The sequence below is a fragment of the Nannospalax galili genome, unplaced genomic scaffold (assembly GCF_000622305.1).
Source record: "Nannospalax galili isolate Female #2095 unplaced genomic scaffold, S.galili_v1.0 scaffold717, whole genome shotgun sequence".
NCBI classification, from domain to species: Eukaryota; Metazoa; Chordata; class Mammalia; order Rodentia; family Spalacidae; genus Nannospalax; species Nannospalax galili.
In genome coordinates this window covers 760,803-778,768 of record NW_008339763.1, presented here as the reverse complement: position 1 = coordinate 778,768, position 17,966 = coordinate 760,803, and the positions used below count along the sequence as shown (strand labels likewise).

General features: G+C 50.8%; 3 protein-coding genes and 1 pseudogene across 3 annotated transcripts in view; 2 read left to right on the top strand and 2 right to left on the bottom strand.

Annotated features, from left to right (window-relative positions):
• Positions 1-2,210: 2,210 nt before the first annotated feature.
• Hgh1 (HGH1 homolog) lies at positions 2,211-4,993 on the top strand. The gene is made up of 6 exons (XM_008834537.3): positions 2,211-2,857; positions 2,937-3,037; positions 3,127-3,225; positions 3,401-3,492; positions 3,577-3,699; positions 3,777-4,993. The coding sequence occupies exons 1-6, from the start codon at positions 2,268-2,270 to the stop codon at positions 3,924-3,926; spliced, it is 1,155 nt and encodes a 384-aa protein (XP_008832759.1). The 5' UTR covers positions 2,211-2,267; the 3' UTR covers positions 3,927-4,993.
• Positions 4,994-5,044: 51 nt separating this feature from the next.
• On the bottom strand, positions 5,045-7,875 carry LOC103735261 (testis-specific serine/threonine-protein kinase 5-like). The gene is given in 10 exon segments (XM_029564239.1): positions 5,045-5,258; positions 5,260-5,353; positions 5,439-5,570; positions 6,113-6,228; positions 6,310-6,448; positions 6,746-6,785; positions 6,787-6,817; positions 6,882-7,084; positions 7,269-7,376; positions 7,666-7,875. Coding segments are annotated over 10 exon segments (1,287 nt in total).
• Positions 7,876-12,797: 4,922 nt separating this feature from the next.
• Mroh1 (maestro heat like repeat family member 1) overlaps positions 12,798-17,966 on the top strand; it is an 85,463-nt gene continuing 80,294 nt past the window's right edge. Inside the window, exon 1 of the mRNA XM_029564202.1 lies at positions 12,798-12,957. The gene's annotated coding sequence lies outside the window, so the exon portion shown is untranslated. The remainder of the gene's footprint in view (positions 12,958-17,966) is intronic.
• Positions 12,959-17,966, bottom strand: part of LOC103735305 — a 13,450-nt pseudogene continuing 8,442 nt past the window's right edge.

The window sequence follows — 17,966 nt, the reverse complement described above, 5'->3', positions numbered from 1 at the left end:
AGGACCATGAGCTAATGATTTCTTTTAGAACAGCGCACATCTTTTTTTGGTTTTGGCTTCGGTAAGTCTACCAAAATGTTTAACACTATCAATTAGAGCCCTGCATAGTGATGCATGTCTGTAATCTCACCACTTCAGAGGAGGAGTTTAAGACCAGCCTCAGCTATGAAAGATCCTCTCTCAACAGCAACAGCAGAGTAGTGGTTAAGAGCACTTGCTGCTCATACAGAGGTCCCAGGTTTGGTTTCCAGCACCCACATGGTGGCTCACAACCATCTGTAACTTCAGTTCCAGAGGATCCAACACCTTCTTCTGGTCTGTGAGGGCACCAGGCAGACATATGTACACATATATACATGCAGGCAAAATACTCATACACATAAAATTAAAATCTTTAAAACAAAACAAAAAGAACTGGTCCTGGTGGCACATGCCTTTAATCCCAGCACTTGAGAAACTGAGGAAGATCTCTATGTTTGAGGCCAGCCTGGTCAACACAGTAAGTTCCAAGCCAGTCAGGGCTACCTAGTGAGACCCTGTCTCAAAAACAAATAAAAGAGCTGAATATGTAGTTGATAGAGTGTTACCTAGCACGCACAAAACCCTGGGTTCAATCCCCACTACCACAAAAACCACTACATTCCTATAATACTAAGACTCAGAAGATGGAGGCAGAAGGGGCCTGTGCTGGATAGCTTCAATAGTCAACTTGATAAACCTGGGTGGAGTGAACTTCAGTGAAGGAATTTCCTCTGTTGGCCTGTCGCCATGTCTGTGGGGCACTGATTGCTGAGTGATGTGGGTGGTCCCAGCCCACTCTGGATGGTGCCACCCCTGGACAGGTGGTCCTATGTTGTATAAGAAAGCAGGCTGATTAAACAGACCCACAACAAAGAAATTGAAACAGCAATATAAAACCTCCTAAAAAGAAAGCCCAGTCCCAGATGGATTTACAGCAGAATTCTACCAGACATTCAAAGATGTTCTAAAACCAATAAATTATTCAAAAAGATAGAAACAGAGGGAGAACTCCCAAACTCCTTCTATGAAGCTAGTATCACTCTAATACCAAAACCAGGTAAAGACACAACAACAAAAAAGAAAACTATAGGCTCTCATCCTTAATGAACATAGGCGCAAAGATTCTGAACAAAATTCTCGAAACTGCATACAGACACACTAAAAATAGCATCCACCATGGTCAAGTTGGCTTTATTCCAGAGATGCAAAAATGGTTTGATATACACAAGTAATTGTAGCTGGGTGTGCAAGACCCTATCTCAATAATAATTATTATTATTATAATAGTAATAGTAATAGGAGGAGGAGGGTGGCAAGGACTGGATAGATTGCTTAGTTGGTAAAGTGTTTGGTAAGCAAACATGAAGGCCTGGGCCCCAGACCTATGTTTTCAGGAGGTGAAAACAGGGCTTGCTGGTCAGCTAATCTAGCTGAATCAGCAAGCTTCAGGTTCATTGACAGGTTTTGTTTTGAAAAACTGAAGTGGTGGGAGCTGGGGAGATGGCTCAGTTGTTAAAGTGCCTGAGACCCAAGCTGAGGAACCCGAGTTTGGATCCCCAGCACCTACCTATTAAAAAAAAAACTTCCAGTATGCCGGGCGTGGTGGAGCGCATGCCTTTAATCCCAGCAGAGGCAGGCAGATCTCTGAGTTCAAGGCCAGCCTGGTCTGCATAGTGAGTTCCAGGACAGCCCGGGCTACAGAGAAACTCTGTCTCAAAAAGACCCCCCGCCCCGGCCGCAAAAAAAAGTCCAGTATGACTTCACAGCTCTACAGCCCTAGCATGAGGGCCCAGAGCAGACACAGGTGGATCCTGGGAACTTGGTGGTGGCCCGTCTGGCCCGTTAGTGAGTGCAAAGCGGTGAGAGGCGCTGTCTCAAAAGGTGGAAATCAATAGAAGACACCCAACGTCGACTCTATACATGCATGCAAGTACAACTCGCACACATACACCTGCACGCAAACACACACACACACACACACACACACACACACACACACACCCCGAAGCGCCACCAAGACACCATAGCAAGCGACCATACAAGAAAAGGCCAGCAGGGGCCGCCCGTCAGCCGCTCCAGTCCTCCCGCAAAGGTCTCACACCGAGTTCCACAATGCCCCGCGCCTGGACAAGCCACGCCCCTCCACCTGACGCAACGGCCTCGGATTAGCTGCAGAGGCTTTTGCTCTTCTGGTGGGCGGGGCCACGGCTTTGACGCTCCGAGCGGCGGCTGCTGCGCCGAGCAGCATGTCGGGCCTCGGAGCGGGTTCCGGGTCTTTGGAGGCCGTCGCGGAGGCGGAGGCGGCCGAGCTGCTGCCCTTTCTGAGGCCCGGCACGCGTACTGACTTGCAGGCGGCGGCGGCGCAGCACGTGCTGGCGCTGACCGGCGCGGGCCCGGGCCGCTGGCTACTGGCGCGGCAGGCGGCTCTCGTGCGGGCGGTGGCCGAGCTGGCTGCGACCCCGGCCCCGGCTCCTTCCCGTGACGCCGGCCGCGCGCTAGTGAACTTGGCCGCCGAGCCGGGTCTGCACGAGCTGCTGCTGGCGGCCGACCCCGAGCTGCCCGGCCGCCTGCTGGACTGCGCGTTGGACCCTCTGTGGCCCTGGGCGGAGGAAGCGGCCGCCGCGCTTGCCAACCTGAGCCGCGAGCCTGTGGCGTGTGCCGCGGTGATGGGGAAGCTGGCGGCCGCGGAGCCGGGGCAGCCAGATCTGGAGCGGCTGGTGCACGCGCTGTGCACGCCCAGCTACAATGCGGGCGCGCGGCTGCATTATCTGGGGCCGCTGCTCTCTAACCTCAGCCAGCGCGCAGAGGTGCGTGCCTTTCTGCTGGACCCGGACAGGTGAAGCCCAGGCGTTGGCGTGGGCGGCAAGAGGGGGTGGACCTGAGCTGGAATAATCACGAGGGGCGCCTACCAACAGGTGCGTGGTCCAGCGGCTGCTGCCTCTAACCCAGTACACAGACTCCTCGGTGCGCAGGGGCGGAGTGGTGGGAACACTTCGGAATTGCTGCTTCGAGCATCGTGAGTGGCAAGGAGGGTTGTTGGGCTGTTGTTGGGGGTGGGGACTGGACCCCAGGGCCCCTACGGACCTTCCTTGTCCTCACCCCCAGGACACCACAAATGGTTGCTGGGACCTCAAGTCGACATTCTCCCCTTCTTGCTTCTGCCCTTGGCTGGGCCTGAGGAGTTCTCCGAGGAAGAAATGGACCGTGAGTGATTTGGGTGGTTGGAGCCTCAGGGTTGTCTGGGCTGGAGAAGAAAAGGTCTAAGTCTGGAGTCCTTTCTGGAGCCTTCAAGGAGGGAGTTGTTTTCGCACAGGTGAAGTTCACCCAGGCAGCACTTAGCCCAGCTGCCCTGCATAGGCAACTCTCACCTTGCCCCTAGAGCTGCCTGTTGATTTGCAGTACTTGTCACCAGACAAGCAGCGAGAGTCAGATGCTGACATCCGAAAGATGCTCATTGAAGCCATCATGCTGGTGAGCAGGGGTCTGTGATGCTAATTCCACAACATGTACGGTATATGCACATTGCCATCCGAGTACCCTTTTCCATCTCCCCAGCTGACAGCCACTGCGCCTGGTCGGAAGCAGGTGCGGGACCAGGGGTCCTACTTGATCCTTCGGGAGCTACACAGCTGGGAGCCAGAACCTGATGTTCAGGTGGCTTGTGAGAAGCTTATCCAGGTGAGTGCAGGATTGGAGAAGCTAGGGGAATTGTGCCCACACATAGTGAGCTGCTCACCTGCCTCCTCCACCTGCAGGTGCTTATTGGTGATGAGCCAGAGCATGGTTTGGAAAACCTCCTGGAGGTGCAGGTTCCTGAGGATGTGGAGCAGCAGCTGCAGCGTCTGGACCAGCGAGAACGAGAGCTGGCTCAACAGCTAAGAGGAGAGGGTGCCTCACCTACCTGAGGCCCCTTTGGCCTGACTGCTAACTCCAGATCCACCTTTGCCAGGGTTCCCACAAGTTTCTAGGGCAAATGTTCAGTAAGGATTGAGAATAAGGTCCAATTCTGTGCCCCATTGCACCCAGCAGGAATGCAGGTTGTTCAGAGCTGCACCATTCAATCAGAGCTGGCCAGGCATATGAGGCAGGTCATAATGACTGCTGGAGCCATGAAGAGCCTATTTCCAGGCAGTGGTGGGGCTGCATAGAAAACACTGCAAGCTCTTGGGAACCAGCTAGAGCTTCCCACCCCTGAAGGCACTGAAGGATCTGGGCATGAGCAGCCTTGGATGTATAAGCAGTGCTCCTGCTGTGAGCCTCATCCTCTGGGATCCCTTCTGCTTGCCACCTTGGCAGACCGCAATGGATCCCAGGGTCTCTTTCCAGGAGTCTACCCTCTAGGCCTGTCTTTGGATCAGTTGCTGGGTGCTGCTTCCCCTTTATGATCTCCATTTCCCCTTATCACCTGTGACACAGGGCCCTGCCTTTAACCTTTAATTGACTTCCTCAGTCCCAGATGGAAGTGGTGTTCTCACCTAACCATTTAGATAGGATATGCGCCTTGGTCAGCTTTCTCTTGCACCTCAGTTGCCTTTCAAGACATCCAGACCCTCTTCCTGGTCACCTTACCTACCTCTGCAGAGATTTTCCTGTGTGTGCCTGCAGCAGCCTTTTCTTCTCGACATACCTCTCCCATCCACTGTTTGCTCCTCCTCTAGAGCCATGTGTACCTCTCCTCTCCCAGTTCAGTAGGTATCACAGCAGCTCTTACCCCACTCTTCCAGAACCTCAACTCTTGCTCTACCTGTGTGAGGCTTTTGTGTGCTGGCCTATTAGAATGGGTCCTCCCAGGCCCCTGAGACCTGATGGAGCTTTGTTAGTCTTCATGGGTGTTTGCAGTGACTGACTTGACACTTCTGAAGCTGGAGGACTGTTTTGCCTTGTGTTTTATCCCATGACTTGGTGTTTCATTGTGTGCCAGGAGTCTCCCCAGGGAGCCTTCCAGCCTGCCATTAAAGCTCTGACACTCTAGGCTGGTGTGCTTTGTGAGCTGGTGTTTTCTCCCTGATAGATAGCTACATCCTCAGCTCCACAGAATGAAGATTTTTGTCTGCCCACACTCACCCTCCATTGACCAGGTAGTGCCCAGGCATGTTCCCAATGGTGAACATGGGGCATAGAGCGCAACCACCTGCCATGGTGTTCCAGAGCCCAAGTCTGGTAGAACCCACTCCTCTGGTACAGGTTTCCAGGGCCCAGAGAGCTGGACCAGTGACATTCTTCTTGGAGATGTCCTCCTGTTGGGGATACTGCAGCTGTTGCCTCCGATACACAACATTGGTGCCAGGCTCTGTTTTGTCAAGGGATATAGCTGACTGGGAAGCCTCCTGCTCTGCAAAGGACCGAAGCAGAGGATCAGGCAGATTGCCTGAGGCACTGCCTGTGGCCCAATCAGTCACCCATAAGGCATGCCTCACCTGAGGTAGCACCAAGTACTAAAGACAGCGTATGTTTTGCAGGCAGCATCCAACAATGAGCAGCCACTTGCTGCAGTCCCAGGCGTGCACAGGGGTGCAGCTGGAGCAGTCCTCTGATCAGTTCCCGGCACACTGCAGAGGAGGGCTCATGAATGGAGCCTACCAGTAACCCTGACCCACACCCACCAAAGCCAGAAATGCTGGGAACTTGAGGGGGTCATTTGTTCCATACATGGCAAAAGTTCAAGAGTTTCTGCCTGTTATCAAAAGGAGACTTGAGGCATAGAGATGATGTGTCCTGGGCCAGTGCCATGTTAAAAATTCAATGGTGCAGCCGGGCATGGTGGCGCATGCCTTTAATCCCAGCACTCAGGAGGCAGAGGCATGTGGGGAGCTCTGTTGAGTTCAATGCCAGCCTGGTCTACATAGTGAGTTCCAGGACAGCTGGGCTACAGGGAGACTCTCAAAAAGACCAAAAAAAAAAAAAAAAAAAAAAAAATTCAATAGTACAGCTGCCTTTTGGTTCCATCCCCAGGTCAAATTTTCCCAGCTTGCGGTGTATGAACACCTTTACAGGCTATGGGGGTAGGGTAGCCTTTCCTATAGCCCTGGTCTCTGGCTGCTCCCCAGGCCTAAGCTGGGTCTTAGAAGGGACATAGGGTTTTGGTACCTACCTGGGGATAACCCTGGCCAGAACATGGGACCACAGTGCATCATGTGCAGCATACAATGGGGTTGATGTTCCTTGAAGGGCAGCTTCCCAGACACCATGGCATGAAGGATGATGCCTCTGGGGGCACAGCTTCCTCAGGGTGTTGCATATCTCAAGGCTACCCATGGGTCCTTTGGGTGGGGGTGGCATACCTGGGGCACTCCCAGGCTCCACAGATTGGCCTGCTCACCATTGTACTTCTTGCTCATGAGGATGTCTGGGGCTGTGTAGGCCATAGAACCACAGAAGGTGCTCAGCAATGAGTTCTTGAGCCGCATGCGGTTTGCAAAACCAAAATCTACACACAGTATAGAAGGCAGGGCAGCAATCATGGGCAGGTCAGAGAGAGTGGGTTTAGGGGATGTCAAGATGGTGGGGTGGGAGGGGAGTTTGGAGTATGAGTTGCAAAAAGATGGAGCTACTCAGGCTCACATGAGTTTAGGTCAATGGGTTTGGGCTGTAGGTGGGAGATGAATTTAGGCTTTGCGGGAGAACTGGTTAGAGCTAGATTAAAGAGTTAGAACCTGTCTGGGACAGGCAGAAGTTGGAGATGAGTCCAGAAATGGACTGAACCGAGGGAGAGGTCTGGGCTCACCTGTGAGCTTTAGGAAGCCCTGGTCATCCAACAGAATATTTTTCACATTTCAAGTCTGTGGGAGAAGGGAAGCTGGGGCTGGGGCTGGGTTCACATGGGTCAGCAGATAGGCAGGCATGCCAGATGGCACCCTCACCGGTGCACAGTGCCAACATTATGGCAATGGACCACAGCGCTGACCGGTTGCCAGAACAGTTGTCGGGCCTCTTCCTCCTCCAGCCCTGGGCAACAACAGAGGTCTGCCATTGCATTGATGTGCTCTAGCAGGTCACCTCAGCCCTCCAGCTCTAGCACCAAGTAGGAGCGCTGGCTGTTCTGGCAAGTCTCATACAACTGCACCTACCAGACATTCCCACATACTGTTACTCTGAGGAGGGCTTGGGCCAAGGGTGTATTGGGATTGTTTATTATAACAAATCTCTGTAGCAGGATGAGGTTAGGCTTTGTGCCTAGGGGCAAAAGGGAGGTTCCAAGTAGGGGAGGGAGACGTATAGTAGGAAATGGGGAAAGTGGGACAGGCTACTACATTCAGGTGTTTGTAGGTGGCATTGAGTGATGAAATCCCACGGGGCAGGAACTTTCTAGAGAACTCCACTCGAGCCTCAGCCATGGATACAATCTTGATAGCCACCTGAGGGAGAATGGTTACTATGTAAGGCCTCCCCGAATAGGCCCAGCGAACATATTGCTGAACTTCTCAAGGGAGTGGTTGGGTGAACAGTATCCTTGGAAGGCAGTGCCAGCCCCACTTTCCTTTTTGTTCTGGGCAAGTACTTGTTCAAGGGGGTTAGGAACAAAGTTTGGTGAAGCTGGACCTATGGAGGGAGCTAGGGCAGCTGGAGCGTGCCTGAGGAGGTTTAGGAACAGGCCTGCTGGGACTAGGCTGGGGTACCTCAAGGAACACATGGAAAGAGGCAGGCATGCCTCAGCATGGTGTGGTGCTTGCCCTGCAAGTCAGAGGACAGCTTGGGGTTATGCTTCATGCACTCATGAGTGGCGTAGGCCAGGTAGACCTTGGAGAAAGCCCCAGAGCCAATCTTGGAGGAGAGCAGGTAGCCATTGTCCACACATTCTCGACTCTGCTCTGTGAAGGTCCTCTGGTCTGACTTGCTTCTGCTGTTGCCCCTCATGGAGGGCAGGGTACCAACAAAAGGGAGCTTGGCAGTCCAGTTCACTGCCAGTCTGTTCAGGGTAGGAACACAAGTAAGACCTAACTTGTTTCAGAGGGTAGGAAAATGGGAAAAAGGAGGCTGGGCAGGACCTGCAGCTCCCTGAGGGAAACAGCCAAGTTTTAGAAAGTTTCTCAAGACTTAATGGGTTGGAAGCTGAGAGTGTGGGTTAAGAGCCTCAGGTGGGAGGCTAGCACAGCTCTGGACTGGGCAGAGAAGGAAGACTCCAGGGAACTGGGTATAGGTTCTTGAATAGAAGGTTCTACAGATGTTCCTCAAAGAAGGTATCCTTTCAAGACCTGTCATTTCTGAGGACATCTTACTGTATCATCTCTACCCTATGCTATCTTCTTTGGGGTGAGAACCCACATCAAGGGCCAACACTGGAGTGAGTCTTTTCTGGGCCACTCTGCATGTAGTTGGCTATCAAAGACCTTTAAAGAAGCTGGGAGAGATGGGCTTGACACATGCTTTCAATCCCAACACCCAGGAGGCAAGGCAGGTCGATCTGTGAGATGGAGACCAGCCAGGTCTACATAGTGTATTCCAGGCCAGCTGAGGCTACAGGGAGACCCTGTCTCAAAAAAAAAAAAAAAAAAAAAAAAAAAAAAAAAAAAAAAAAAAAGCAAACAGAAGATGGGAGAGGCAGTGTAGGGTTGGGGGTTGAGGGGACAAGGTAGGAGGGCTAGCCTAAGTATATAAGGAAGTAAAAAGAGATGAGCCGTGTTAGCTGCTTTCGAGTGCCGAGGCCACAGCTGAGCCAAGTAGGGAGAGCCAAGGACCCTCTCTTCCTGATCTTCCACTGGATCCTGAGCTTTGACCTATGTCAGACCTACTTCAGGAAGCCTCCCACCTAGAGGGCTCTGCAGGCTTGATCATATCTGCAGGGCAAACAAGGTCTCTGGACCTGGATCATCTCAGACTGTTCAGTGCCAGGAGATGGATGGGAGCCACCATTACTTCTCCCTTGTCTTGACCTCCACAGTCCTCTCAGCATTGTTACTGCCAGGAGTCACAGCTGAGGTCCACTGAGCACATACCATATGCCAGCTGCCATTCTAAGTGGACATTCTAGTTACAGCTCTCTGCCTTGGTCCTGTCCCATTTCCTGAACACACAGAGGTGCCAAAGGTAATTCACATCAAAGATGTCAAATCTGTTTTTTTTTTAATATTTTTATTTTATTTTATTTTTTGGTCTTTTTGAGACAGGGTCTCCCTGTAGCCTGTAGCCCCAGGTGTCCTGGAACTCACTACTAGACCAGGCTGACCTTGAACTCACAGAGATCCACCTGCCTCTGCCTCCCAAGTGCTGGGACTACAGGCATGTGCCACCATGCCCGGCTATTTAATATTTTATTTTTATTTTATGTGTATGAGTGTTTTGCCTGCATGTATGTAAGTGCACCATGTGCGTACAATGCCCATGGAGGCCAGAAGAAGGCATTGTATCCTCTGGAACTGGAGTTATGGATGGTGGTTAGCCATTACATGGGTGCTGGGAATTGAATCCAGGTCCTCTGGAAGAACAGCAATTGTTCTTAACTGCTGAGCCATCTCTCCAGCCCTTCAAATCTGTTTTTTTTTAAATTATTTTTATGTGTATGAGCATTTTGCCTGCATGAATATATCTGCACCATGTGTATGCAGTGCCTATAGGTCAGAAGGGGGAGTAGGATCCCAGGAACTAGAGTTACAGGCAGTTGTGAGCCACCATGTGGGTGCTGGAAATCAAACCCAGGGTTCCTCGCAAGAGCAGCCAATGCTCTTAACCACTGAGCTAACCTCCAGCTCCGAAGTTCTCAAATCTGAATTCAACTGAGCAGTGCATGTTTTCATGTGGTGAAATTGAGGTCCAGTGGTGGCAGAGCCCAGGCCTAAATGTAAGGTCTCTGCTGTAAGCTGAAGGGACCACCACAGTGGCCAGTGGACAGCTGTCCTGAGAGTACCCATAGGGACCTGAAGTATGGTAGAGGTCCAGTGAGCCTTGGGGACTTGTGTCTTCCTGCCTCGAAGTCTATGGGTAAATGTGGCATGCCTTTGCAGTGAGGCTTTGGAATAGGCTAGCCTGTGACATGTTTGCTAATCCATGTTGGCCTGTGAATTTTGGGAGTGACTGACTCATGCCTTATTGTTCCCTTGCTTAGCCACAGTCCTTGTCTAGCAAAGACAAGAAATATAGAAAATATGAGCACACTGGCATATGGCTAAGCTGGGGGTTAGAAAAGAGGAGACTGCTCCTAGGGATTTAATACAGGTTGGCCTCCCAGGGGTTAGAAGGGTGAGGCTGGGGGGCATGAGCGCATGAGCAAACAGGTGAAGGTGATCAAAGATGACTGATCATCTTAAAGCTAGAGTTTGAAAGGAAAAACCATGTGACTCTGGACAGGGCCAGCAGGGCCACTGAGCCTTTCTGCACTCCAGGAGCCTCTCAGCTGTGCCGCTTTTACCTTGCTGGCTCCCATCTATGCCAGAATCCAAATGGAAGCCAGCAACTGTCAAGTTGGGTGATAATAGCCCAGATTCAGAAAGATTACCTGCAAAGTGAGTTTGTGTGTGTGTGTGTGTGTGTGTGTGTGTGTGTGCGCGCATGCGTGTGTGTGCGTGTGTATGTGGTTAATCTCCCTGTAGCCCCAGCTGGCCTGAAACTTACTATGTAGACCAGGCTGGTCTCCATCTTACAGGCATCTGCCTGCCTCTGCCTCCAGTACACTGGTATTAAACGTGTGCACCACCACACCCAGCTACAAAGTGTTTTTTTTTATTAAAAATTTACTTATTCATTTATTTTATCTTATTTTATTTTTGGCCTTTTTGAGACAGGGTCTCCCTGTAGCCCCAGCTGTCCTGGAACTAGCTATGTAGACCAGGCTGGTCTTGAACTCATAGAGATCTGCCTGCCTTTGCCTCCTGAGTGCTGGGATTAAAGGCGTGCACCACCATGCCCAGCTACTTATTTATTTTTAAATATTTTATTATTTTTATTTTTATTTTTTATGTGTATGAGTGTATTGCCTGCATGTATGTGAGTGCACCCATGTTGTGCAATGCCACGGAGGTCAGAAGAGGGCTTCAGATTCCCCTGGAACTGGAGTTAAGGATGGTTTGTAGCTGCTATGTGGGTGCTGGGAATTGAACCCAGGTCCTCTGCAAGAACAGTCAGTGCTCTTAACTGCTGAGCCATCTCTCCAGCCTCTTAAAGATTTTTTTGGGGGGGGCTTTTTAAGACAGGGTCTCCCTGTAGCCTCAGCTGTCCTGGAACTCACTATGTAGACCAGGCTGGCCTTGAACTCAAAGAGATCCGCCTGCCTTTGTCTCCGGAGTGCTGGGATTAAAGGCATGCACCATCACACCACGCCTGGCTAAAGATTTATTTTTAATTGTGTGGATATGTGTATGTGGATGCAGATGACTCTCTCTGAATGTAGAGACCAGTGGCATTAGTTCCACTAGGAGCTGGAATTAACAGGCAGTTGTGAGCTACCTGGAATGGGTGCAGGAAACTGAACTCAGTACCTGCTTTTAACCACTGAGCCATCTGTCTTATTCCCTCTCTTGCAAAGTCTGACTGTCCCGCTCTTCATATGCATCCTTCCTATCCCATCAACTCCACTGAGCTTCACCCAGCACCATCATGTGCTGGGTCTCTTGCTGAACCAGAAAAGTAAACATTAAGTTGTGATACATGCCAGGCAGCTTTTCCTTCCTTGGGGAGGGAAAAGATGACTTCTGTGGCTGTGGAGGAGCACAGGACCAGTGGGCATATTGGATTGTGGCCATGGTGGTGGCCTCTGCAAGGCTTCAGGTTGGAGAGTGAGGTATCCAGGTAAAGACTTGGAGAAGGCCTCTTTCCCTTGCAGCTTTATTGGTTAGACCCTCCTACTTCCTAGCATTTTACTGGGCCTTGTACTCAACTGCAGAGTGACACTCTCTTCCCCATCTGTGGCCTGCCCTTCTCTCTCTGGCTCCATCCCCACAACAAAGACAGGTTCAAGTCCCTCTCATTGTAGGAAAATAACTTTGTGTCTCAATGTTTGCCTCTTGGAACCCTCACCCTGCTGCCCTCCCAGGACCCACAGCTTGATTTCCACATCTAACGGATGCTGTCAGGCTTACATGGTAGTTGACCACTTCCTTTTTCCTCAGCTGGCTCTTTTCTTTTGCTTTCAGAACACTACCCACATCTTTCTTTTGGTCTACACACACCCAGGTGATTTCGACCTCTGGTTCTTTGCAGGTGCCCAGTCTCCCTTGCATACCCCTTCCCCAGGCTTCCCTGGCACAAGCCCTTCCCACCTTTCCTTTCTTGGCACCAAAGCTGTACCCTTTCACAGCTCTTGGTGTATCCTGTAGTATATCTCACTATTCATTGTTTATTCACCTCTCTCCAGATTCCAAGGTCCGGAGTGCCTGGACCTGATCATGTTGATTCCCAATGTCCTGTTGCCAGGTTGAACAGGCATCTCTGGTGGCCATGCACATGTGTACCTGTTTGTTTAGGGGTCTGCGACCTAGGGGCTTTGGGTATTTTTATGTGAGATGTAGAATATGGCAATGTGTCTTGGACAGCTGCACCGGGCGTGTTAAGTGGACCGGTCCGCTCCGTGCACGTGTGGGCGCAACGCGCCCACACCATCCTCCGCAGTGTATGGGGCGGTGGGCGTGTGTCACCATCCTTCACTATGTGTTTGGATTGGATGCTCAAGTCCATCAGGTCCAGCCCGGGTCCGGGCGGAGCTCTAGAAGGCGTCTACGCACAACGCCAAGTTTGGGTGGGGTATGGGGCGGGGCTAGCTGAGGGACGGAACTCTCCACCAATGGCTTGAGGGGGCGGGGCCAGACTGCCGCGCGCCGGGACGCGGTTGGGCAGAGGGCGGGGGGAACGGGCTGGGCCGCCTGGGGCGCGGAGGGCGGTGCCCAGGCCGCAGAGGTGGTGGCTCCTCAGGTAAGCGGCCGGTTGTTGCGCACTTCGAGGCCAGGCACCCTTCGGGGTCTCCTTTTCTGCTGGCAGCGTGAGAAGCAGAGTCCGGGGCGCCTCCCTAAGGTCAGCGGGCGCGGGGCTGGAGGTCCCGGCGTCTCGGGGCCGCGTCCCGGGGTTCAGGTGCGCCGCTGGCCACGCTGCGCTCGGTATACCTGCGAGCTGGCGTCCACTTCCTCCTCCGTGACCCCGGCGCGTGGCGGGGTGGGGGCCCTGCCCCCGGGGGATCTGCGTGGTCGGTGTCGGGCTCCTTCCGGGAACTTGGTGGCCCAGGATCCCGGCCCTCTGGGATCTGGTCCTTGTCCCTGCGAGGTCGGGGCTCGTGTCCGCGTTCCTGAGCCCCACGGCTGGGCCACCCGTGGTTCTGTCTGCCCCGGGAACCGCACCTAAGCCCTGAGACTTGACAACCCTGGAGCACCACAGCCAGGGTTCTCTTTTTGCTTTAAAGGAGGCAGCCTAGAGCAGGAAGGTGATTTGTTCAGAGTCATGAGGACTGCTTGGCCTAGAGAGAAGGCCACAAGCCTGGCGGGGCAGAAGGGAGCCCAGAATTGAGACAAGGTGAGACCTAGGTGAGGCTGAGACAGAGCTGGCCCTGCGTATTTGGGTCCGGTTTTCCTGCAGGGTCAGTGCAGCTGCTGTGCTTTAGACCTTAGAGAACTCAGGGTGGGTGCTGGATGGAGCCATAAACACCAGGACCGCGGGCTACGCATGTGCTGGAGAAGAGTAGAGGCTAGTGTCTGGAGTGGCCTGGGGGTAGGGCTGGAGCAGCCGTTGGTGCAGAGGGCCGCTTTGAGGGGCAGTCCTGCGGGCAGGAACCACTTTAGAAGGGGATGGTGGCAGAGGTAGAGATATTGGGGCTGTCTTGCTGATTTTTTTTTTTTTTAGATTAAAAAAAATTATGTGTACGTGTGTGGGTATGTGCACATGAGTGCAGGTGCGTGCACAGGTTGGAGGTCACGGGCCTCAGATCCCCCTGGAGGTGGAGTTGCAGGCAGTTGTGAGCTGCCCAGCTGGAGGTTGAGAACCCAACTCTGGTCCTCTGCAAGAGCTGTGTGTGCTTTAACCAGTGAGCTGTCCCTCCAGTCCCTGTGAAGATTTTTACTCAGATAGTTGAGTGATGAAAATGCAGGAAAATGGGGGTGGAGAGATGGCTCAACAGTTAAGAACACTGTCTGGTCTTGCAGAAGACCTGAGTTTGATTCCCAGCTCCCACATGGGGGCTAACAACCATCTGTAACTCCAGTTCCAGGGGATCTGATGCCTTCTTCTGACCTCCAAGGGCATTGCAGGACACTGGGGCACTTACATTCATGTAGGCAATGTGTAAAATAAAAATTATAAAAAAATAAAATTTAGGAAAGTGGCAGATGGAGGCAGGGCTGGTGGAAGGGTAGTGATGAAGGAAGTGGGTTGAAATGGGTTAAATCTTAGCTCTCTGTTGTACTCAAGTGCCCATGATCATCAGGATGGAGACTCAACAGATGTTGGGTCCTGGGGGAGGTGAGAGCAGAGATCCTATGCAAATCACTGGTTGGGGGGTAGTATATATTACAACATCATTGCCTGTGCAGTCTCTACAACTGCAGATTCTGGGGATGCTGCTGCCAGCAGGATCTTTACTCCTGGGCCTCAGGCTGTGTGGCCCAGGTGAAAAATGTATCTGGTCTATTACTTCAGAGTGGAATGACCAAGAATGAGCTGCCTTTGTTCACTTGAAACTGATGTCCAGAATTCTGACTTGTTGAATGAAACCTGCATCTTGCCATGCCTCTCTCCCCCCAGAGTTGATTGCTGAATGATACCAGAGGCCAGAGGTGGAACCTGTGGGGTATGTACTTGCTCAAAGTCAGTCATCTGTGTCAGAGAAGCAGATGTCTGTGCTTAAGTGTCTTTGTAGGAGCCACAGTTGTCCAGGAGAGAAGCGAAGTTGCTATCTGATCAGCAACTCCAGACCTCCTAGTCCCTTTTTCTTTGAAAAAAAATTTATTTCATGTGTATGAATGTTTTGCCTGCATGTATGTAAATGTACTTGTGTCGTACAATGCCTGTGGAGGTCAGAAGCTCTCCTGGAACTGGAGTTACAAATGGTTGTTAGCTGCCATGTGCATGCTGGTTACTGAACCCATGGCACAAAAGGTAAAGCAGCTCCTGCTGGAGGCGAGAGGCCATGCTCCGGTGCCCTGTGTTCTGTGTGCTGCAGTTGAAGCACCAAACTTTGCTTGAAAACAGTAGTTTCTATTGCTGTGATTAAAACACTGACCAAAACCAACTCGGGGAGGAAAGGGTTTATTTTCTTATATCTTCCCGGTCATAGCTCAGCACTAAGGGAAGTCAGGACAAGAACCTGGAGTACAAACCGTGGAGGAATGCTGCTTACTGACTTACTCACCTGGCCTGTGCTCAGCCTACTATGTTATACAACCTGCCCAAGGATGGTACCATCCACAATGGGTTGGGCCCTCCCACATCACTCGACAATCAAGAAAATGCCCCACAGATGTGGTCACAGGCCAATCCAATGGAAGCAGTTCCTCAGTATAGGTTTCCTCCACCCAGGTGTGTCCGGTTGACAAATGAGGCTATCCAGCACAAAAACTAAATGTAGTTGTTGGAAGAAATGATTTGTGGTTCTGATGCCATGCTGACGGCCAAGTCAATGTCCTGTGGTCTATCTGTGGACTATACCTCTCCTATTTAACAGCCGTACTTGATGGTTTAGCTTCTTTTTTAATATTTTATTTATTACTTTTATTTTATGTATATGAGTGTATTGCTTGCATGTAGGTAGGTGCACCTGTGTCCTGCAATGGCCATGAAGGTCAGAAGAGGGTATCAGATCCCCTGGAACTGGAGTTATAGACGGTTGTTGTTAGTCACCATGTGGGTGCTAGGATTGAACCCAGGTCTTCTGCAAGAGCAGTGAGTGCTCTTAACTGCTGAGCCATCTCTCCACCTCCCCTATTATCTTTTCTTTGAGTAGAATTGTTTTGAGTCAAAGACATTCTTTGCCTGTGCCAGGCACACAGCTTGATCTCCTTGGGGAAATAACATCAGGCAGGGCATCTATGGCTCTTGGGAGTTCCTGGCCAGGGCTCAATACTGACTGCTGAGTGTCATGCAGACTGCTTTCTTTGATAAACCGGAGGGGCCTCCTTGCCTCTGGGTTTTGCATATGAGCCCAGTGACACAGATCTATATGGCTAATGTTGAGAAATCATCCTCTTATTGGGTGGTGAGCAGTGCTGACCACATTCTCTTGGGTTTCTTGCTGGTGACTTTGTTAGTTGACTCTTCTTTGACCCAAAGCCTGGGTGGGGCATTGTGTGACTGCTTTTGCCTGACACCTCCCCTCCCTCGGCTTGTTTGTGGTTGCTTTGGGGCTATGGCATATGTGAGACTGAGCAGGGATTTGCTAAATGTGCATGTGTGTAAGTATACCCATGCCATGCAATGCTCACAAAGGTCAGAAGAGAGCGTTGGATCCCCTGGAACTGGAGTTACAGACTGTTGTTAGCCCCCATGTGGGTACTGGGACTCTAACCCAGGTCCTCTGCAAGAGGCGCTAGTGCTCTTAACCGCTGAGCCATCTCTCCAGCTCCTGTACAGGTTCTTTTGCATATTAATATTAGGCTGTTTGGCCTCTTGTTACATATGATTTATTCTACTTTTCCCCCAAATTATTTATTTAATTTTTTGGGTCTTTTTTTGAGGCAGGGTCTCCCTGAAGCTCCAGCTGGCCTGGAACTTGCTATGTAGATCAGGCTTGCCTTGCACTCACAGAGATTCTCCTGCTCTGCCTCCCAAGTGTTGGGATTAAAGGTGTGCACCACCACACCCTGCTTCAAATTATTTATTTATTTATTTTTCCTTTTTGAGACAGTCTCCCTATAGCCCCAGCTGTCTTGGAACTCGCTATGTAGACCAGACTGGCCTTGAACTCACAGATATCTGCCTGCCTCTGCCTCCCAAGTGCTGGGACTAAAGGTGCACCACCGTGCCTGTCCTTCAAATTATTTATTTATTTAAATATTTATTTTTATTTTATGTGTATGAGTGTATTGCTTGCATGCAGGTAGGTACACCCATGTTATTCAGGGTCTGCGGAGGTCAGAAGAGGGTATTGAGTTCCCTGAAACTGGAGTTACAGATGGCTTTTAGCCACCATGTGGGTGCTAGGAATTGAACCTGGGTCCTCTGCAAGAGCAGTCAGTGCTCTTAACCACTGAGCCATCTCTCCAGCCCCTTAATTAATTAATTAATTAATTAATTATTTTTGTCATTTTGAGACAGGGTCTCCCTGTAGCCCCAGTTGTCCTGGAACTCACTATGTAGACCAGGCTGGCATTGAACTCACAGAGATCCGCCTGCCTCTGCCTCCTGGGTCCTGGGATTAAAGGCGTGCACCACCACGCCCAGCTTATTTTTAATTCACATAAGTTTATGGCAAACAACATGCTTTGAGATTTTTTAAAAATATATTTTATAGCTGACATGGATGCTTTGATCTCTTAGACATATTTATTATGTTCTCATTGATATATTATTTGTTAAAGCATCAAGGTTTATATTTTTTTTTTAATTTACTATTTGTATTTTATGTGTATGAGTGTATTGCCTGCATGTATGTAAATTCACTCCTGTTGTGCAATGCCCACAGAAGTCAGAAGGGGGCATCGTATCCCCTGGAACTAAAGTTATGGACAGTTGTTAACCGCTGAGCCTTCTCTCCAGCCCCATTCTTTGAGATTTGTATACACTGTGGAATGGTTAAATCAAGCTAACAGATATATTAGCTCACTTTTTTCTTTTTTGAGACCTATGTGGATATGGGTGACCTTGAACGCACTATGTAAGCCAGGCTGGCCTTGCACTCACAGAGATCCTCCTGCCTCCGCCTCCCGAGTGCTGCGATTAAAGGTGTGTACCACCATACCTGGCAGCGTTAGCTCACAATTGTGACAAGAATTTAAAAATCTACTCTTCTAGGAATTTTCAAATATATTCTACATTGTCATCAACCATAGTAACTTAACTGTGTTGTTCAGTATAGCTCTTGAACCTTTTATCTTTTTTTT